At 39.3% G+C, this 20,548-nt stretch overlaps 1 protein-coding gene across 2 annotated transcripts in view; it reads right to left on the bottom strand.

The window, feature by feature from the left end:
* Window positions 1–20,548, bottom strand: part of ZSWIM8 (zinc finger SWIM-type containing 8) — a 67,086-nt gene extending 46,538 nt beyond the window's left edge. For both annotated transcript variants that reach the window (XM_086752247.1, XM_086752248.1), the window contains exon 1: window positions 19,439–20,548. In XM_086752247.1, the coding sequence (XP_086608373.1) occupies window positions 19,439–19,616 (178 nt within the window). In that variant the 5' untranslated portion in view covers window positions 19,617–20,548. The remainder of the gene's footprint in view (window positions 1–19,438) is intronic.

The following is a 20,548-nucleotide window of genomic DNA, read 5'->3' as shown; positions in this document are numbered from 1 at the left end:
CATGAAACACACAGCTTTAACGAGGACTATCCTACCCTTTTTGCTACTGTTTTATGTGTATTACTGGTTTGATTTTTATAGCTAAAACTTTAGCATAAACATAATCATTCCTGCTGAAACAACAACAACAAAACCCCAACCCCAAAAGAGCCAACACAAGCTATGCACACAAACATGCATTATCAGCAGTGGAAACCGTTTCTGTGCCAGCAGGGCTTACTGACACAGCAATGCATGTGTAGCTACATTGCCTCACCTTTCCTAACATAGGGTAGGCTGTAACAAGTTGCAGCCAACAATTACTCATTAAACCAGATCATGTTCAAATTGTGCTATTATTTCTTCAGTACAATAACTGAATTTCCATGATAGACAAATAGAGAAGAAACTGTTTGAATAATGAGCAAAACTGGGGCCATGAGAATACCAAAGAGTTATTAAATGTAACTGAAAGAAACCTAACTGGGCAAAGCACTGAATGTATTTGTTATCTAATGACATTATTTCCATTGGGTTATTTCATTTAACACATGTTCCTAAAAGTAAACTATATGTACAAATTAATAACTACAAATGCAAGTGAATCAATCTCACAGTAAGAGGCAAGACACAGTTCAAAGGCAGGATACTTTGCTTTTTGCTATACACACTTTACTATCTCGTTCTTTTTTCCTTTCCAGAAATTTATTCTCAGAATTGATGTCCTTAAGAAGTATGTGCCAGAGCAATATATTCCTTCAGATCTGGACCTCTGCAACAAACATCAGAAAAAGTCATCTTTGTCTTGAACTCTGTAATCCTCAAAGATGAATGCTCTGAATGTACTTTTAAAAAGTTTCCAAAGGTGAACATTGTTAAATGAAACACAAGCTTTTAAAGTAAATAAAAACTTACTTTTCATTTTAAATAAATTAGATCCAAGGTATTCAGGCCATTACTTATACTACTTTACTTGTTCCTCTTCCATTCTACTGCAGAAGCAACATCCTATAAAAAGCAACATATGTGTTTTTAAAAATAAAGAAAATCCACCTATGAACTGAGGATCAGTCACATGGTACATAGTAGAAGCATCTTGCAAAAGTCTGAAAATAAGATATTTTCTCTTCCTTCAAAAGCATTTCTCATTCTAAGCTCCATCCACAAGGCTCATTAACTCTAGGTGTCTTTTCAAAGAGTCATTCAATTAAGAGCAGAAGTGATTCACCCCCACCAGTCGGTTTTCTGTCACGTTAACATTGTGCCCAGGTAGCTCCCAGTCCTACAAAGTCACCAGAAAGGGAGTATCTCGGCAAGTGCTGAACTAATACACCTGCAGCCTATGAAAGCAGTAAGGGTACATGTCTGTCCGCTTGCTGGTTTGTGGCTTTCAAGCACAGACTTGTGAGATGGGTAGCTAACACCTGTCCCACACAATTTCCCAAACTTCAGGCATTGTTATTAAAAAATACAGCATATGTATAATGCACTAGTACAGAGTACATAGAAATGGTGGAATACTAACGTCATCCTTGAAGAGTCTTGGGATTACAATCTTGGGAGTAAATCAGACTAAGCACAATTAAATGTAAGCTTCATGATGCAGTGACAAACAAGATAGCTACGTTTTCAAAGAGGTAAAGGAAAAGTTCCCCATCTGAGTAGAAGAGATCTTGTAGTCACTCTAGTCTATGCCTGTACAATTTGGAACATAGAAAGACTTTACTTGGAACATACGAAGTACTAGACCACAACCACCGAGCTCCAGAAGGAAACTAAGTACTTAACATTAAAAAAGCAACGGAAATAGCTAACAATTTTAAACGTAGAAAAGAAAGAGAGATAACATGCAAGGACTTAACACAATAGAATAAGTATTCACCTTTAAACACTCAAGCTAAAGTGTTCTGAAGTTAGGGGAGAGAGGATTTGGGATGAAAGAGTTCAAAGTAATTGAAGAGCATTGGAAACTTCTGTTGTAAAGGCTCACAGAAGAACTACTAGCAGCTATAAACCTACACCATGCAGGAAAAGAAAGATTAGCTAGATACATTCTGAGAGTAGACTACCTAATAAAGCACACTAGATAATAAAGAAGATAATAAAGAAGAAGCTCTCTTTCAGGCCTGTATTCTGATTCTTACAATTAGGAACTAATTTCCCTTCAAAAAATCACCACTCTCTGGACTGTAGGTGATCCTCTTGAATCATGCAGCTGGTCTCAGTGGTGTTTGTAGTGGACACATACATACACACTCATATCACAGATTTCTCCAGCACAATTGGAGCTAACAGGTGCTCTTATGGCAGCCTAGTAGACACGTCAAGCACTGAACAAGCACCAAGAAGGAACTTTCTTGCCCCAAATACAATACAAGAGAAGAAATCAACGTGGCAAGCTGAGGAGCGAGGACCCCAAGACTGAACCAAGACCCTGCAATGTCAGACCCTGACAGCTGAACAGACACAAGAAGCTGCCCTCCGCAACCAGTCCTGGCCTAGTTTTACTACATGCAGAATGAAGTATCTGAAAAGCTGAAGACACGGTGTAATATTCAAATACTGACTCCCAGTTGTCTTCAATTAGCATTCCTCTGCTTCAGATTAATAATTCCATGCCATCTTATACTGAGGGGAAAAAACCCACAACATTCCTTGTAAGAAACAAGCAAACCACAGCATTGCTAAAAAGTAGTTTATTTTCCTTTTATAGATTAAGGAAACTGACATGAAGATGCATGTTCCCAGTTCCTCAACTATTCAAGCAGCAGTCTTAAGAAAATGAGCAACTTCTTTACAATGGAACACCTGCTGTACCAAGTCAGAATAAAGTTTCTGCTATTTGTTCTCAGAGACTACCCACTCCAAACAAATTTCCTGCACAACACCTCAGCATTCACAAAGCCAGCTGCAACAACAAATGGAGAACAGTAGCCTTCGTGGAATTCATGCGTGAGAGTTTTTCACATGCTGTGACAGACCAAGGACGTTAGTTAAGACAAGAACGGGGATCAAGTGATGGAGAAAGGATGCTACAAATGCTGCTGCTGATTGATTGTCAATCAAGCTTGCTCAGAAAAGATGATTGGAGGGAGCATTCTGACTTGAGGGCTCCTTTGGTTTTGTTTTCTTTCTTTGTATTTTTAAAACGCCCACATACTCACAACAGGCTAGCAAGTACAGCTAAACTGATACAGAAAACCAGCAAGGACCGACCACCATAATGCAATCACCAGGTATTTCAGACAGTGAGCCACAAAGAAAAGCTCTGCAAATAAAGATTCCTCCAGCAGGGTTGTACGTATACAAGAATGAAGAAAAAAAAAAAAAAAAAAAAAACCACACACACATATATACACTTTTTCTTTTTATAACTGAAAACATAGCCCTAGAGAGAACTAAGTGATCAACAAACTAGCAAAACGCTCTAGAGAACAAAATCAAAATCAAGATTCAGTTAGAATCACTAGTACATTGATTGTCACACAAGACAAAGCAAACAAAAAAGAACTATCATGGTTACTTGGTTATATTTTTCTGTCCATGTAACTCACCTGTTAAATTTGCACATTACCCTTCTTCTGTCTGTAAATAGAACAGAACTCTCAGGAAGGAAACTTATCAACTAAATATTTTTTTTTTTTTTTAATTTAGGAACAGGTCTCCTTCTCTTGTTTGTTGTTTTCTTCCTCCTCCTCCTCCTCCACTGCTACCACCCCTGCAAGGTTACTAACAGTATTAAAACCCTCATAGGATCTGTTTTTACAAAACATTCTTATACCTCTTACTTCCCCACCTAGAGTTATACGACTCTATCTGGATCCCATAACCATTTTGTAGTGGTGAAATTACACTGAGAATAACACCACAGAGTAGTAAATTCAGAGATACATAAAATCACATTGAAAGCAAAAAGAATAATTGGGCATCAGCCCAAAGCCACAGAATGACATTTTTGTGTACAAAACAGTTCAGAAGACAAACAAGCAACTGAACTTTTTCATTAGCGTTTACTGGATAAGACTGATGAGATCCGTAGCCAAAAACCGTTAAGAATACAAATCCCAGATGGGCAGATTACAGTCCAGAATTAGAAACCTCCCGTTTAACTGACAAACTGCAGCAACTATTCCTACACAAATTCCATTACAACCATCACAATAAAATTTTAAGAATGGCTTTTTTTTTTTAAATCCAATGCAAAAAAAGTTAGTTTTATCTCAGCAGGGTATCCAATTCACCCCAAAGTCTCCCCCATGTTCAGCAAAAGCCATAGCACAGAGTCAAATCTCAGCTCGATTTGATTTCTGAAAATTGCTTAACACTATATCACAAACAGCTCATACATGTAAGTCAAAACACTTAATGGCTGAAATTATCTTTTTGTTGCTGTATTTATATTTCCCTTAAAAATCACAGAAGTATATTATTTGGCTGACTGTATAAACATATCTTGAGACTATGACTTCTGTCTCCACAATTAAGACATTTTAGGAAGAAAGAATTAGTTTATTCTATAAAGTAGACCTTAAAATAAATGATTTTTTTTTTTAATGCTTATTTTTAAATTTTGCACACAAGCCCTGTAGGTTTGCAGAATACAATACTAAATCACATTGTGGATTTGGAGTGGACAAGTGGGTGGTTGTTTTTTTAACTGTCAGTAATTTTAAACCTGTTAAGGCTTGCAGTTTCCCTTCTGGTCATCTGAACTATTAGAAAAAAAAAAAAAAATTCTGACAAACTAATTTTATGATGGTTTTCTACAGTCATTCTCTGCATGTATACAGAGCTAAAAAAAAAAAACACCACAAAAAAAAAAAACAAACCACAACCCAGCTGACTTAATTTCACTCAAGTGTGGAGCAATGTCATAATCATCATGCTAACATCAGCCATAGAGACTGCATTCTAAAACAATTTTTGTTAAACAATCTGAGCATCTAACCAAGGAGGGATCCCACATACTCAGCTCAACTCTGGCTATTTCAATATTAGACTGAGTTTTAAAGTATTTTATCTTTATGCTGTTATTTTTAAAGTTACATCTTTTAAACCATAAAGTGTTTGAGTATTATGTCAAATCCTGGTGACATTTCCACAAGATTTTGTGAGGCATAGAAAAAGGCCTACAAAAAGAAAGCTGGTGAGGCTTTATAATGCTAAGCAGCAACTGATCAGAAAACTGAAACACAGATGCATGATGTGTGTTTAAGGTCCAAGAGTCCTAACCCACTACGAGTTTACATCAGTATGAGCATGCCAAAAACCTCACAGCCACATCCCAATTTTTCCCTACAGTAATTCATCTTTTCCTCCTATTAGCAAAAACCTTCTACCAGTAGCAAAATCTTCTACTGCTGTATGAAGTGGTCATCATCTAACTTCAGAAAGGCTTTATTTGAGATGTTGTAGTTCCCAGTGCCCCTCCTTTTAAAGTTAAAACAGTGTTGAAACGAGCAAGCAGACACCGAAGAATAGTAGTGGTTCTCATGTTAACCTGCATAGCGCACACTAACACACGCAGCATTTAATTTCTCAGAATTTCTAGAGATTTGTGAGGAAATGGTTCCTTTTTCTTCCCGCACTCTCTCCAAACGAGACTTCTCCTCCGAGAATCAGACCCGTCAGCCCTGTGCCACAATGGATGAGAACCCGAGACACGTGGGGAGCGAGTTCCACGTTCTCTGACTGCCAGACCAGCTACTCAGGTCACCTTGTCAGACCATCCAAACACAACTTCCTTTGGAAACTTCGGCAAAATCATTCAGAAACATTCTTTCATCCCACAAAATACTGGTGTCTGCCATAACCCCACTGCAACAACAGCCAGTGAGGATACTGTTACTCTTGTCACAACTTAATCAACAGGGAGAAATTACAATTTAACCAAGTAATGTAGTACTGGCATTACCAGGGGAAATCTGGGATGCTTAGCACTGCTGAGCAGACCTATGCCAGAAGAAAAAGGCCCATGCTTTCTGCTACAGTACTTTTCAGAAAACGAAGCAAGAAACAGCTCCTCACTGCAAGCAACTACAATGCACGTGGAGATGGAGCCGTTACTTGCTTCTACCCCTCACAACTTTGTCTGCAGCTTCCCGTGTAAGCAAGAACTATTTCAGTGGCAAAACACCTGAAGGAATCCTCTCTTCAGAGCAGCGTGAGACATTAATAAGAAACACAGCCATCCCCGTTGAGTTATTCCTTCTTTCACCACTGGTAAACATGACTAAAGGGTTTCAATGTGCCCAAGTAAATTTTAATTGCCAAGCAGATAGCCCACTGTGTAATTATCCCTCAAAGGCCCTCTTGCAATCAGTAGACAGAAGGAGAGCTGCGCATTCGAAATTTTTTTCTGCACTCCAAAGGTCAGCTGGCTGAAGAACAGATTTCCCTTCTTTCCTTAAACTTGTCTTCTTAATGTCCTTAAAGCATCATAGCTACAACACAGTTATATATCAGAAACCAGATCTCTAGGGGAAAAAACCCAACACTTGAATCAAGTCTTCAGAACTTCAGGACAAGACAAAGGTGGAAAGCTACAAGTAATATCTGGTAACCAAAGAGATGTTTGATGGAGAAAGGGAGGGAAATAAAGACGAAAACAAAATCCGTTATTGCATTTCATGACTTGAGGACAGAAACACTGGCACATTCCTCCACCACTAAACTCAAATTCTTAAGATGCTAGTCACCTAAGTTCTGCCTCATGGTTCACATAAGATTTTCTTGCAAACACGTACAACATACCTACAGAAAACATCTGCTCTTAGCAAATGTCAGAACCTCTCCAAACATCAGCCAAATCCAGATCAGAAAGGAAAGGTGTCTTTTCCATTTAGCTCTATTACTTCTCCTATGCAGTAACTGTGAAAATCTGCACAGGGCTGTGCTGATGAAACTGGAGTATTCATGTTATGTTGACTCCTGATGGCAGATGAGATCTGTCTGTCTCTTCATTAGCTCTGCATCTCAAAAGCAAAATGTCGGTTAGCTCTTTTCTCAACTCTCACCCCCTCTAACATGATTGAGATCCCAAATCTATAATACCAGCATTAGGCAGGCAATGCAGCATTCACAACTTGACAACCTCCTCTGGAAATCCAGACAAGAAAATTCTTAATCCAAACACCCTTCCACTTCCCTTCCTAAAAAAAGAATTAATTTCAAAAAAAAGAGCAGCCTCGGCAAGCAACCAACAGCTGTTAGAAATCGTAAAATGAACAGCAGATTTTTGTAAAGCAAGACAGACAGTGCTACAAAACACTGTATTCATGCCAGCACTGGCCAAGGTTTCATGACAAATTGGGCAGCTTGCATTCAGAATAACTCAATAGCTGATGAAGCAGATCAGCTTCAGGCAAGTCATTTCCCCTGCACGGTTACTCCTCACTCCCTCACCCCATGCAGAAAGCATACTGCGTAACCGAGATTGTGCATTCAGAGCACACACATCAAACAGCTCCCGCTTCCTGAAAGGAAGGCTCAGTGCTACCAGTTATTCCCACTTCTGCTCCACACAAGGTATTTTAAAAGCTCAGAATTCAAAATTATCTCCAGTGGCCAACAACAACAACAACAAAAACCAAACCCAAGCTACAAAGACTAACAGAGATCAGACATTTTTCTGAATGCAGATGATGGAATACAAACACAAATCAAAAAGTCAGACTGCATCAACGCTGAGCATCAATCTCTATCAAGAAGTACTGATATATTTTCAAGTGCTGGAAGGAAGTCACACAAAACACCATGCAACCTCTACTGTTTAATGTGCTGCTCTCTACCATTAGTACCCATCCTTAAGTATTACATGCAAAATTAATCTCTAACCAGCTTTTTCCCTGTGTCTAAATCCCAGAGCAGTATCACTCAGCCTCTAAACAAACGTACTGGCAAATACTGAAGCATTACTGAGCATATCAGAACAAGATAAGGTCAAATTTGTTGAGAATGATGGGAAAGTTGTTGTCTGAAAATAATAGGTCAAGAATGAGGCATTCTCACCTTCAGTTCCTCTGTCAGGAACTAAAAGAAGATACCGTCTCTTAATATCACCGATGGGAAACCATTAGAGATTTAAAAATATGTTTCATAGACAGGAGTCAAAAGAAGTCAGATATCTAAATGCTTTTGAAAAAAATCTTACCTGACTCCTATTTTCATTTTCTTTGGTTTTATAAAAATCTCCCCAAATCTAAACCCAGGTCTATGGTTTTATGGGAGGTTACAGAGTCCACTCAGCAAAGTCCCTCTATTCTAGGTTCTCCCACCAGAGTTCAAAGGTGGAGCACAACAGCCCCCAACCAGCCTGAACCACCACCACCGCAGGACAGTAACTTCCAAAGCCAGCAGCCTCCAGCCCTCCTCAGGCTCCCACCTCACAGCAACTACATCTCCTCTTGCTCAAAATAAAGCATCCATCTGATTATTTCTTGGTATGCTGCAGATGAAGGAAGTTCCTCCCTAACAAGAAATAAACTCTCTTTCATTTTGCCCCCCATCACCTATAGAGCCAACAAAAAGGGAGAAACAAAACAGGGTATCAGGAATATATGAAACAAGCAGGCAGCTACAGAATGTTTACAGAGGTGTTACTAATAACAAGCATGTCTATCATTTTCAGTGCACAAAAATAATAACAAAAGCAGCGCTGGAAAACTGTGAGGCACTGATTATCTACAGTTCAGTGCACTAATTTGCTGAGGGAAATGCATAATATCTCCCCAAGATCTCTCCAACATCACAACACCAAAGCAAAGACAACCATCTTCTGAAAATATTTGCAGAAGTCTTGAAACACTTGCTGTTCATAACTATCCAGGGAAAACTAACTCTGTCCTTGAGAAGGACAAGCAGCTTAGCTGACCCCATGCCCTACTGGTTTAAATGCAATCAATTAGCCAATGAAAACTTCCAAGGCATTCTAGGTTGAATACAACTAACTTCTGTGTCAGATCACCTTCTCTTCAAGCCACATGTGAAAATTACATGCAGGTGTAAGTTACAAATATTTTCACCTGGCCCATCCACCTAGCTCTGGTAATCAAATTTACAACTGCATTTCCCTTTTTCTCTCATTTCAGCATTTACTGACCTAAATATGAGGTAGCAAATGGAATTACATGCAATATGCAGCAGGAACTGTAAATAGCTCGAGAGAATCACTACACGATGCCCTATTAACTTCACAAAGGTATTGAATTCTCAGAAAAAGTTGTAATTTCATTTGTACACCTATTAATTACATACTAACCCACCAGCAGGACTACCATGAAGCTTAATTGCCAAATACTTACCAATAATTTTTACATCAGCAATCAGTATTTCCTAAAAGCAAGGAACTTGGGCATTCAAGCCACCATCAAGCTACTGAGTTAGACTCTAACAAGGATTCATGTTGGTACCCTCTCTACAGGATGAGACAGATGCAAATTTACCAAGTAAGAATGCCAGTAGAAGGATATTAAAAAGAAAACAAAAAGATTAAAGGGTAAGTCTTGAGAATCACAATTTGTGATACACAGAGTCAGGCAGGCAAATATGAGCATATACTAAAAACAGTCCTACGAACACCAGAAACAAGACGTGGACAGACTCCATACGGTCAGACAATACTCAGCAAACTTTTCTGAACTTCAAGGAAGAATCTTGTTCTGTCACATACAAGATGCCAGTAAGAACAGCTTGGCTGCACATAAGCATTGTTTTAATGAATATATCTAAAAAGAAGTCCAAGAGGTAAGCTGGCTACACTCACTTTAAGGCCACCTCACTTTTTCCATTCTTTAGTTCTAGCTCAAAGCAGCATCTTTAGAGATCTCAAGCCTAATGAAAAGTTGCAACTAACTTTCTCCACTAGTTTATCTCAAATTTAAAAAACAAAACAAACACAAAACAAAACACAACCAAAAAAAAAAACACCCAAACCAAAGAACCATACTAATTGGATTTTAAAACATTGGCGTTTTCAGATCTCCAGCAATGAATTACTCACGTTTACCAGTATTTCTGGATGGAAAAGAATGATCATCTGCTTAAATTTTTCATCTCTCTGAACACAGGAGAAAGCCAGAACTAGTGGCCCAGTGTTGATACATCAATGTTGGAGCATAGTCTCAGACCCCACCACGTGCTAAGCAAAGAGCCGACTATTGTTACCGTTCCCGTGCTTTTATACCCACGGAGCCTCTAACCACCACCAGGTGTCCCTTACCTTTTTCCCACCACCAGGTGTCCTCGATCTTGCTTTCCTTCTCTTAGAAAGTCCCGTATTTCTCAATCCCATGGCTTCTGATATTCGTCGCCCCCAATAGCCCAGGTGTTCACCTGCCCACTGTTTCAACGAGTCACCTCATAAGTGTCTTAACTTGGGAAGAAAAACTAGAGCTGGATGCCTTCCTGTAAAGATTCTCATTGCTTGCAGACAAATTCTGGGTAACATTTCTTTTATCACGCTACCCATTTAAATTTTGGTTAAAAATGCTGATTTCTTTTTCTACATTGTTTTTGGTCTCTGACTTCCCTCTTTTTCATTCTCTCAAGTCTGTTCTCCCCTCCAGCATCCAGCTTTTCTCCAACAAAGGGGCGGGATTTCTTCTGAGGACAGACTTTTATATTCCTCCCTCCACCTTATCCATATATTGTTTCCCTTTCTTCTACATGCCAATCCTTACCCCTCTGAAAAAGAAGCTTGCAAGCTCTACTATGCATCTCACAGCCACAAACTAAACCTAGTAGACAAAAGAGAGGCATAAAAAGTCATTGAGACAATGAGGAATAACACTCAGGTTCAGCAGCTGAAGGAAGATGTTCAGAATTTATTTAAAGACACTACTCCTGCAACCTTTTCAGGTTTCACTCTTCTGTGGAAAGATAATGTCTTAACATAACCACACACTAATAGAGATTTAGGTAAACACAAAAAAATCAGCACACAGATTTTCCAGCTGTATACATCTTAAATGTGTTCAGCCTTCTCCTAATTGATACTATTAAATACTGACATTTTCTCCTTTAGTACGTTTTTGTTGCAGCAATCTAGAAACACTAATAATGATTCACAAGAGCAACAATATTTTATTAAAACCAGACACTTTTCACAGCATCACTTTTCCCAAAATATGCAATTCCAGAAGATTTAAAGTAATAGGTATATCACAGCCTGACAGAGCTCCTTTGTTTCATCATTTTCAAAGATTTTATGTTTGCAGCTGTATGGAAGCAAATACAGATGAATTAAGCATAATCAAAACAGCAGAGTTTCCACAAGCCTTGCCCATTATATTTAAAGCGCCATCAAGAAGTATGCTGAAAGACATCACTTTCAATATTCTCTGTAAAAATGCTACAAAACTGGTAAGTGGCACAATACACACAGCCTTGCTAGAACATTTACTGCCATTCTACAGGCAAAGAAACAAAGGATGCCTCAAAAACCATACAAATTATAAGAACTATGAGAATCTTCTGGTTGGTAATCCTGTACTTATTGCTCGACACTACACAGCTTCAGAGGAGGCAACTTAGAAATGTGAGATAAGGTACTTCGAAATTAGAGCTAGCATTTTAAATATTTTGTTTATTATGCATCACTGCTCTTTAATATTTTTAAAAAAACATTCTAAGCCTAATATTTTAGCTAGTTGATATATACGTGCTTTGAATTTTACATGGAGGGTTTGGAAGGATGTCACAAAGCAGGAGAAGGGAGGAAAGAGATAAATACAGATGAAATGCATTAAAATAAAGTTGAAAAAATAACTTCTGGCCATGACACTATTTTAAATTACTCTTATAACTACTTTACAGACTTACAATTATATAGGTGACAGAAAAAAGTTGTCAGTCTAAAAAGAGCATTCTTGCACTTTAAGAAATAAAGAATAAATTGGTTTTGACTCTCTGGAAACGTTACTTAAATACATAAAAACAAAAAAACCCCACCACTCAAATTAATTATAGATATTCTAAACAGCAAAACATTTACTCAAAAAGTTCATTAAAGTATGTAAAACATCTTTTGAAGCCGTACATTCCTTTCTTCCTCTGGAACAAAGTACTGTATAATAACTAGGACACTGGCCAACTAAGAGGAGATGGTCTCTACTCCCAGTTTTATAACTGCCATAAGAGACGCTGTTCAAATCACTGATGTCCATTTCTGTTCCCTCAAAGGTACACTGGGGGAGGAGAAGGGGATTTTTGCTTGTTTGTTTAAAAGACTACTCTATGATCCTTGCCCTTCACTTCTCTTTTTTTTTTTTTTTTTTTTTTTTTTTTAATTCCTCATTTCTGGTTTCATATTCCTCATTCTTAACATTCAACTCACTGTGTTATCATTTCACAGTATACTAGTAAAAAAATACATTACTTAGCAACCACAGACTATCAAGAACTTGATATGGACAAGAACAGGCTCTCTTATTCACTGGACTAACATTGATACATACACACTTCCCTTCAATTCTATGTGAGTTTAAAAACATGTAAGAACACCTTTGTTACACTCGGTAGCTAGTAAGGTAACAACTATTTTAAAAAACCTTGACATCATAACCAAGCAAAGGTTCATAATTAGGCTATACAAAAAACAACTTTCTTAATTACTCTGAAGAAAAAAAAAAAGTCCATGAGTACTTAAGCCATCTCTAATCCACTACCAACTTTTCATAGTAACTGAAATAACTGAATTTACATTTGCTTAAAAATTACGTTCACCATAGCTATTACAAAAACACTGCAAAACAGATGTTGATTGGATTATGTACTACTTCAGAGAGGGGGAAAAAAGGGCCTGGCCACAAGTTAATATGTGTGTTTTACTTCCATAACTCATATGTAGAATATTTTTTACTTTGGGAATATTATATTTGAATAGCTGTTCCTAGGTCAGATCAGTTCATTTCTTTTCTAACTACATCTTTTCTCACTAAAGCCACAAGAAATATAGACTCTACAAAAGGTGCTATTTTTCTAAATATAGGTTATGCTATGGCTTTGTTGCCTTTCTTCAAACTGAACTGGAACTCTGAAGTTGTAAACTTGCACATTAAATCACATTTAACTGATTGCTCTTCAAACATACAGATCACACCGCTATATTAGAACTAGAAGCAATACCAAACCAGAGCAAGAGGAGCATGGAACTAACGACTGTCCAACACAACTCATGAAGCTACAAGGATGCCTTCACCTATTAAACAAGCCTGTCCGGGGTTTTGAAACTTCCCGTCACTTTCTGAGCTCAGTAACTCACAAAAAAAATCTCCAATGGTCAAGTGAAGAGTCACAAAGATTCACCCTGTTGTAGGACATGAGCAAAAAGCAGACCCAGAAAATGCAGGTACTAAAATTGAGTAATCTGTCTAGAAATGAAGATGCATCTTCAGGAAAATAAAAGAAAAGAAAAGAGAAAAAAAAAAAAGGCGATAAAGGGATAGAAAATAAAGCGAGAGCACAAGCTGGAGTCCAAGATCAAACTTGAATCCTTATCCTTGCTTCCCAGAGGGAAACATGCCACAGAAAAGAATAACCTCTATAGCTTCAGTCAGCCTGAAATGCAAATAAAGCATCTGTGATCTCTGGTCATTCAGCAACACAAGGATCTCCTCAAGGTGAAAGGAAGGAGAACATAAACACAAAAAGAGAAATCCATGGAAACAAGGAAGAAAGATGAGTAGAAACATGAGACAGGAGAAAATGAGACATTTCCCAGTAGGCAAGACATTTCCCAGTAGACAGACGAGACATAAAAATAGGGAAAGAATGTGCAAGACTTCTTGAGAGGGGAAGAGAAACTTATCTAAAGGAAGAGGCCAGAAGACCACAACAGAGTTAAAACTGGACTGGTCATTTAAAATCTCAGTAGTAAAAAAGCACCTTTTTCCTGAGAGCCTCTTTATGTGGTTTCTGCTGTACCATTTCCGAAGAAAAGGCCACCCATATTCAGTTATCTCAGAAAGGCACAGGAGAACGCAAACGGAGAGACAAATGTGTGAGAGTCATTCAACTGGTCATCCTTCCAAAATATGAAGGTATCACTGCATTGTGAAACCACCTTTTTGTTTAGTAGAAACTTCTAGATAGCTTATGAAATCTACATCCCAGCTCTGAAGCAGTGCATTTAATTATGCCAATTAGTCTTGATAAACGACTGTAGAGCTTCTCTGTGGTGTCTTCAGTTCTAATGAACCAATGTCCTATTTGCACCTTGTATTACAACCCAGTAAGTCCCTTTCTCAATTTGAACTTTTTCTTCCGCTGTATAGCAAGTCAACATCACCAGCCACTATGGAATAGAGCACGAAAGTAGGTGAAATTCATTCACTAGGGTGAGAAAATACAGAGAAATCTATTTTCTGCTAGCAGCTAAGCCTTCACTTTCATGTTACCATTACTCTTTGGGCACCTAATCTCTGCTTATTTCATAAGCATTTGTGATATCTTCTCACTAATATTTGTATTTTTAAAATTCTATTGCTTCTATAAAGAAATAAACTCATTGGGGAGCTATGCAATAGTTTAACTCAACAGCTATTGCTTTGGGTTTTTAATGTTATTAGTGAACTTGGGTATATTATAACATATAAAACAGACTTGTCATGTGTTGTACTAAATTAAAAAAACACAGTACACAAGACGTATTACACCTGTGCTAGACGTACGAGTTGATTACATAATCTCCCTCTCAATAACAGAGGTGCAAATAAAGCTGAAAAAAACCACCCACAGTTGTAATTTTCTAATGCACAGTAACAGTCAGTAAGAGAATAGCAGCGAGTCAAAGTCTTCGTTTCCAGCTTCACCAGACTCAAGGAGATGGGATGACACCAATATTCTTCTCCAAAAAGAACAAGAGTCTGAAGAGCACAATAGGAATCTTAAAGAGACTATATGTTTCTCCTGCTGTTTTCTGCAATTACTGCTTGAGCAAGGGTTAACTTTAATTCATTAAATAGTTACTGGCAATCCTGAGGAAGAAGTGTTGCTCTCTAAGCCATTTATTCTTCGTCTGTATAAATTAACAAAAATCAGTCACTGTCATACTACCAGTGTACATTGCTGAGAATTTGATCAGGTTGTCTCTCTAAACTGATCATATCCTCACCTCAGGCTCTGTCTATTCTCTGCCAATGATTCCCGCTCTACAGCTTGTATTTTTGAGGCACTGTGCCCAGAAATTAACATTGTGGGCACTCCTAACAGTTTGGAAGAACATAAACTGTCTGGGGCTGGATAATGAGAATGTCTTCTAGGAGATCACTGCCTGCATCAACTCTTAGTTAAGTCTGAGGGGGATTTGCAATACAGTATGCCATGGTTCAAGCTTACAGTAAAGAAAAAAAAAAAATAAATCAAGCTTTCTCACTAGCTGTCTATTGAAAATAACTTCAACACAACTCATCAGTACGCTTCCAGCAGGAGCTGCTGTGACTGAATAAACACAAACTGAGCAAAAAAAATATTGTGAACACACTATTTAGCAATCCTGCAGTATTTACAGCAACTTCTTAAGTGTTTGGTAAACATTCATGCTTTGGAAACTGTGAAATAGAAAGGACTAAGGGTGGGAAAGAGCTTAGAAGCTTTCAAGAAGAAACAAAGCCACAGTGGGCTTGGAGAGATAAAGAGTGTACTTGAACATCTACTCTAAGACCTCTGTCACAAAAATCCTTGTGTGAAGATAATGGATAACAAAACATTTGCAGAGACACTAGACCTATTTCAAATACCAATGAAAAATACAACAGTTCAAAAAGTGAGAAGGGAAATGAGAGGATCATAATGGCTCTCATAACAGTTTCTGGGAAAGAAAAGACCGTCCAGAAAAATGTAGAAAAGGCAAGCAGGTGCATTCATCGGCAGAAAGGTAACAAACTGGTGGAATGTAATTTGATATAGAAGAAAGCTAGTTGGAGCCAGAAAGCAACTTGGGGAACCAGATGGTTCTGAATACACTGCAAGGACATTGTTCTTCAAAACATGCATTCACCATAACTCCAGTGCTGAATCCTACCCAGTACAGCTGAAAGCTTCCAATAAATTGTGTGGACAGGCAATAGCCAAATATCAGTTACAAGTATTACCTCATTCAAAACTAAAGTAACAAGGGGTAAAAACAATCAATCAAATCATTCTAACATGAGAACAAGTCATTTCTAAAATAAATATTCAAAATTATGAAAGAACTCTTGGTATTCCCAAAATTAACACGCTTTGCTGAAGTTTCCTCCAGAATTTCAGTGCAGGTAAATGAGTGGAGACTGAGAGCAGTTTCAAAATCTAAGGGCATCCATAAAGTGGAGACAATGCATTCCTCCTTCACATTAGCAATTCTACATTTAAAGAGAAAACTTATTTCTAGAAAGTAACAGAAGAGGACGATAAGAGGAATTTACCACAGTGAAAACTAAATGAGGGAAAATAAACCAGTTACAGTCCTATTTTTCTGATGTAACTACTCAAGATATCCAATTTTATAAAGAATTTCATTCCAAGGATCATATTAGAGAAACTCAGAAATTTTCCTCCACTTTCCATCATCTTTCCATCAAGCTGATGAAACAAGCAAATAACTCAACTTTTTGGTGACCCTCTGCACTGCATACTGTGTATATTTGCAATGAGCTACTCCAAGCCTTATTGTTAAGTTTACAATAGGCATAACCATAATATTAAAAAGACTCAAGAAGAAAATAAAAAGTTGCAAAAAATAAGAGAGCCATAACTGGTGTGTGTGCAGGTAGATTGTTCGTTTGTCTGTTTGTTTAAGAAGAGGACTCCCCAGCCAACAGCACTTTCAGTCTCAGGGGGATTCTCTTGAACTAAGTGATGAAGAATTGGACGCTCGCGAGGACAAACTGAAAACAATTGGAAAAGCTAGAAATCCTTACTATTACATAACTTGTCTGGCTGATTCCAAATCAAAACATAGGCTGAGCTCCAAACTGGAGGAAACGGCTAAGAGAATACAGTTTCTCTTGTTGTTCCTTAGCATTTAGCACTGAAGAACTCACTGTCTAACCTCATTTTTTGTTTGCATAGGCAACTACATCACAGGCCACTGCAAAACAGTAAACTGTGGAAATAAAAACAGACAGCTCAATTCAGAATGATCACATTTTAGAAGACTCACGACAACTGATAATCTCAGGATCCAGCAAGTTCTCAATACAAACTGTTTTTTCTGACTACAAAAAACCACTGTCAAAATGAGGTGTTAAAAATAACTAAATTGGTACAGGAGTTCTGAAGTCCAAGGACACCACAGCTGATGACAGATCACTCATCAGACCAGACTCGCTTGCAACACACTGTGTACAGTACAGTACCTGCAAGTGTTCCATGTTGGTAATATTATATGTGACTTCGTAGGGTGGATAAATAATTATTTAGGCAGCAAATCTGTGTTCACATACTTCTCAAAATAACTCTGAGCAAAGCCTGGGAATTGCCAGCAAAGGCCTTTAAAGTAGGCAAGAGTATCCTTTCAGAATGTCTCTCTTGTCAAAGCAAAACTTTTATATAAAGGATTTAAATCCCTCTATAGATAAAACCTAAAAAATACAAACCAAGTACAAGCAATACAACCCTTGCTTATGCAGGTTTGCAGAACCTAGAACAGCAACATCTCAATATTACAATTATCACAACAAGAACATTAGCGATTGTGCTTCTCATGCCAGGAAAGAGACTGATGATTGCCAATATGCAAAATTTACTTAAGTGATTTTTCATTTTAACACAACAAGTGGATGACAGCAGAGAGAGCAATCGCTGCTTGCTTTTAAATTGGTCAAGAGAGCTAAAGGAACTAGGCCAAGACCCAGAAAAACACACACTCATACACTGAACCAGTGGAGAACTGTTGGCTAAAAGCATCTCAAAGTTGAACAAAAATGACCACCTTTTCAAACATCAGTCTGACCTGTAGATCTGTACAAACCACTTTCACACACCTCTGCCAAACTAGAGATGGCTTTATTTCCACAGCAGTATGTTTTCAAAACTTCAGCTCCTTGCCAGCAAGTTAACATATGCAATAAGACTTAAAGCAAAACATGACATATATACGCTTTGCCTTGTGCCTAACGCTTATACTTGCATCTCAGGATTCATAGCTTTGAAAAACACAATGCCAACACTGTTCCCCATCTTTACACCAGTAGAATGTTCCATACTAAAACCAATGTATCCCAGCAGCAGGACCCAAGAGAGCTATCCAACTGGGATACGCATTCAGCATTTCTCTCTCTCTCTTGTTATGGGCTGGTTGTTTTTAGAGTTTCCATCCTACCCTCAACTCTAATCCTGACTAGTCAAGAGACATAGGCAGTTACATATCTGGGACTAGGTACAGTTCTCAAATTTGTTAAAAATTAAAAACTTAAACAGCTCTGGAAAGCCTACAGTTAATGCAAAGTGTACTTTCCAGTCCTTATCGACTGACAAGTGAACATTTGTCCATAGCATAACACGGCCAGATTTCAGCACAATTCAATACAAATTGCATTCTCTGTTCATGTAATGCCAGCATTCAGAAGAGAATGAAGTTCCGCAGTTCCAGATAGGGAGATATTAATGAGGCAGCTGATGGCCACAAAGGTCAGCAATAACAGGAGAAGTACTGACACCAGATTGAAAGAAAAGAAAGGAGACAAAAGGAAGAATAAAAAGGGCTTGTGTAATTTCTGTTACTTATATGTCTGCTTCTGCTTGGTGTAAACACCACCTGAATTCTAGCATAAAGATGCATCAGAATAAAAGAGAAATTATATTTCCCTTAAAAAAAAATTCAAGCAAAGAGTTAGTAGCTTTATGATAATTTTAATTGCGAATGTTATCTATTTTCTTGTCTACTATTAAAAAGAAATTACTACCAAAAGAAAGGAAATATAACAGCTCTTAAAGCAGACACACAGTAGTTTACTGACTTCTTTGTGACAGTCTTAAGGCTCTCTTACTCTACTAATGCAAAAGGAAGTTTGCTAATTTAGTAGAAAAAAAAAGAGAAATGTAAAGAAATAGACAAAGAAAATTGACGGCTCTATACAATGATGGCTTACACGCCTTTACACGAGTAGTTTTATAGCAGTTACACAAAACGTCCATTAAACCTTTGTGTATTTCAATCAATCCAAGTGGGAACCTATGTATAGTTATTCCCAGCCAAGTCTGTAGTTTGTTTATAGAAAATTGTTCTCAGATTTCCAAAAGCAAGCCCCCAAAATCTACTCAGAAAAGCAGCACTACAACACTACAGAGTGCATGCAGGTGAAAACTCACCCAAAAGACAGCTTAGTCTCAAGATCCCCAGTAAACTTTCAGTTTCAATGTTTGGTCAAAAATTTGCACTATTGACATTCCTTCTGTAGATCTCCTCACCCATCAACCCTCCTTGCCCCATACCTTCCATGAGTCCAAAGGGCATCTCAATGAAACCAGATGACCTCACCTTTCATTTTGACTGTCGGAGAATTGGGTCCAGCCGATTGCTTCCTCCATCCTCTCCAGTTCTGGCAAAGGCTCTCTGCCTCAGAGATGAAGGAACAAAGAGAGTCTTCTTCAAAGCGATCAGAGTCTTCAAATGAAAACCTCTCCCCGTCCTCCCACTCTGCGAACATGAGTTCCATCACATCCGACAGGCGACGTGGGGGGAAAAGAAGAAAGACAGAAGCAGCACTGCTCACTTTTAACAGGTGGATGGAATTGAGGGCTCCGTCAATACTTAAAATCTCAATTTTGATTCGATCCCCATGGTACAGTACCAGGAAAAGCAGAGCCAGTGCTGAGGTGGGAGAAGCAGGGAATCAATACCAACTAAGGGGAAGCTCGTAAAAATCCCAAGGGGAAGGGGGGGGCGGGGGGGGGAACAAAACCAAAGCAACCAAGTTCTTTAAAAAGTTTAAAAAATGCTTATGGCCACAAAATGTACTTGAGGCGGAGGGGGTTTAGTTCCTCTGTGAGAGCTGCCCCCGGGCGGGACAGGTGCCTGCCGGCCACACGGAGGCTCTGAAGGCGTCCGACGCTGGAGGACGAGGGAAGGGGCCGGTATCCTTCTCCGGGGCTCCCGCTGGGAAAGCCGGTATCTATGCGCAGGGCCAGGTCTCCCTGAGGTTGTGCTTTTCTCACTCCCGGTGCAGGAACCGGAGGGAGGGCGGGAAAGGGCAGCGGGGTCGGAGTAGGGGGACGGGACAACTTCCCTCCCGCCCGCGGAGGCTCAAAAACGGCCCGGCGGGGCCGAGGCGCCCGCGGCGGGGGCGGCGCGACCTCCCGGCGGCTCGTCACCGGGCGGTGGGCAGCGGCTCCGGCCTCATGGGGGCGCGGGCGACAGCAGGCGGCGGGGAGAGCCCGGCTCTGGTCGCCGGCGGGTAGGGGCGGGGGAGGTGGGCAGCCGGTCGCCGCCGCCGCTGGACCCCGCGGGCTCTAGGCGCCCATGGCCAGCGGAGGCCCCGCGCGCGGACGCCCCCCCGTGCCCGGCCCGACGGCGGTTCAGCTGTCCTGGCGCGGCGGCGGCGGTAGCGGCAGCAGCGGCGGGTCCCTGCCCGGCGCGGGCACCAAGATG

Source organism: Chlamydotis macqueenii, chromosome 7 (assembly GCF_036417535.1).
Source record: "Chlamydotis macqueenii isolate bChlMac1 chromosome 7, bChlMac1.mat, whole genome shotgun sequence".
Lineage (NCBI taxonomy): Eukaryota > Metazoa > Chordata > Aves > Otidiformes > Otididae > Chlamydotis > Chlamydotis macqueenii.
Note: the sequence above shows the minus strand (reverse complement) of the source record. Positions and strands in the feature narration are given on the sequence as shown.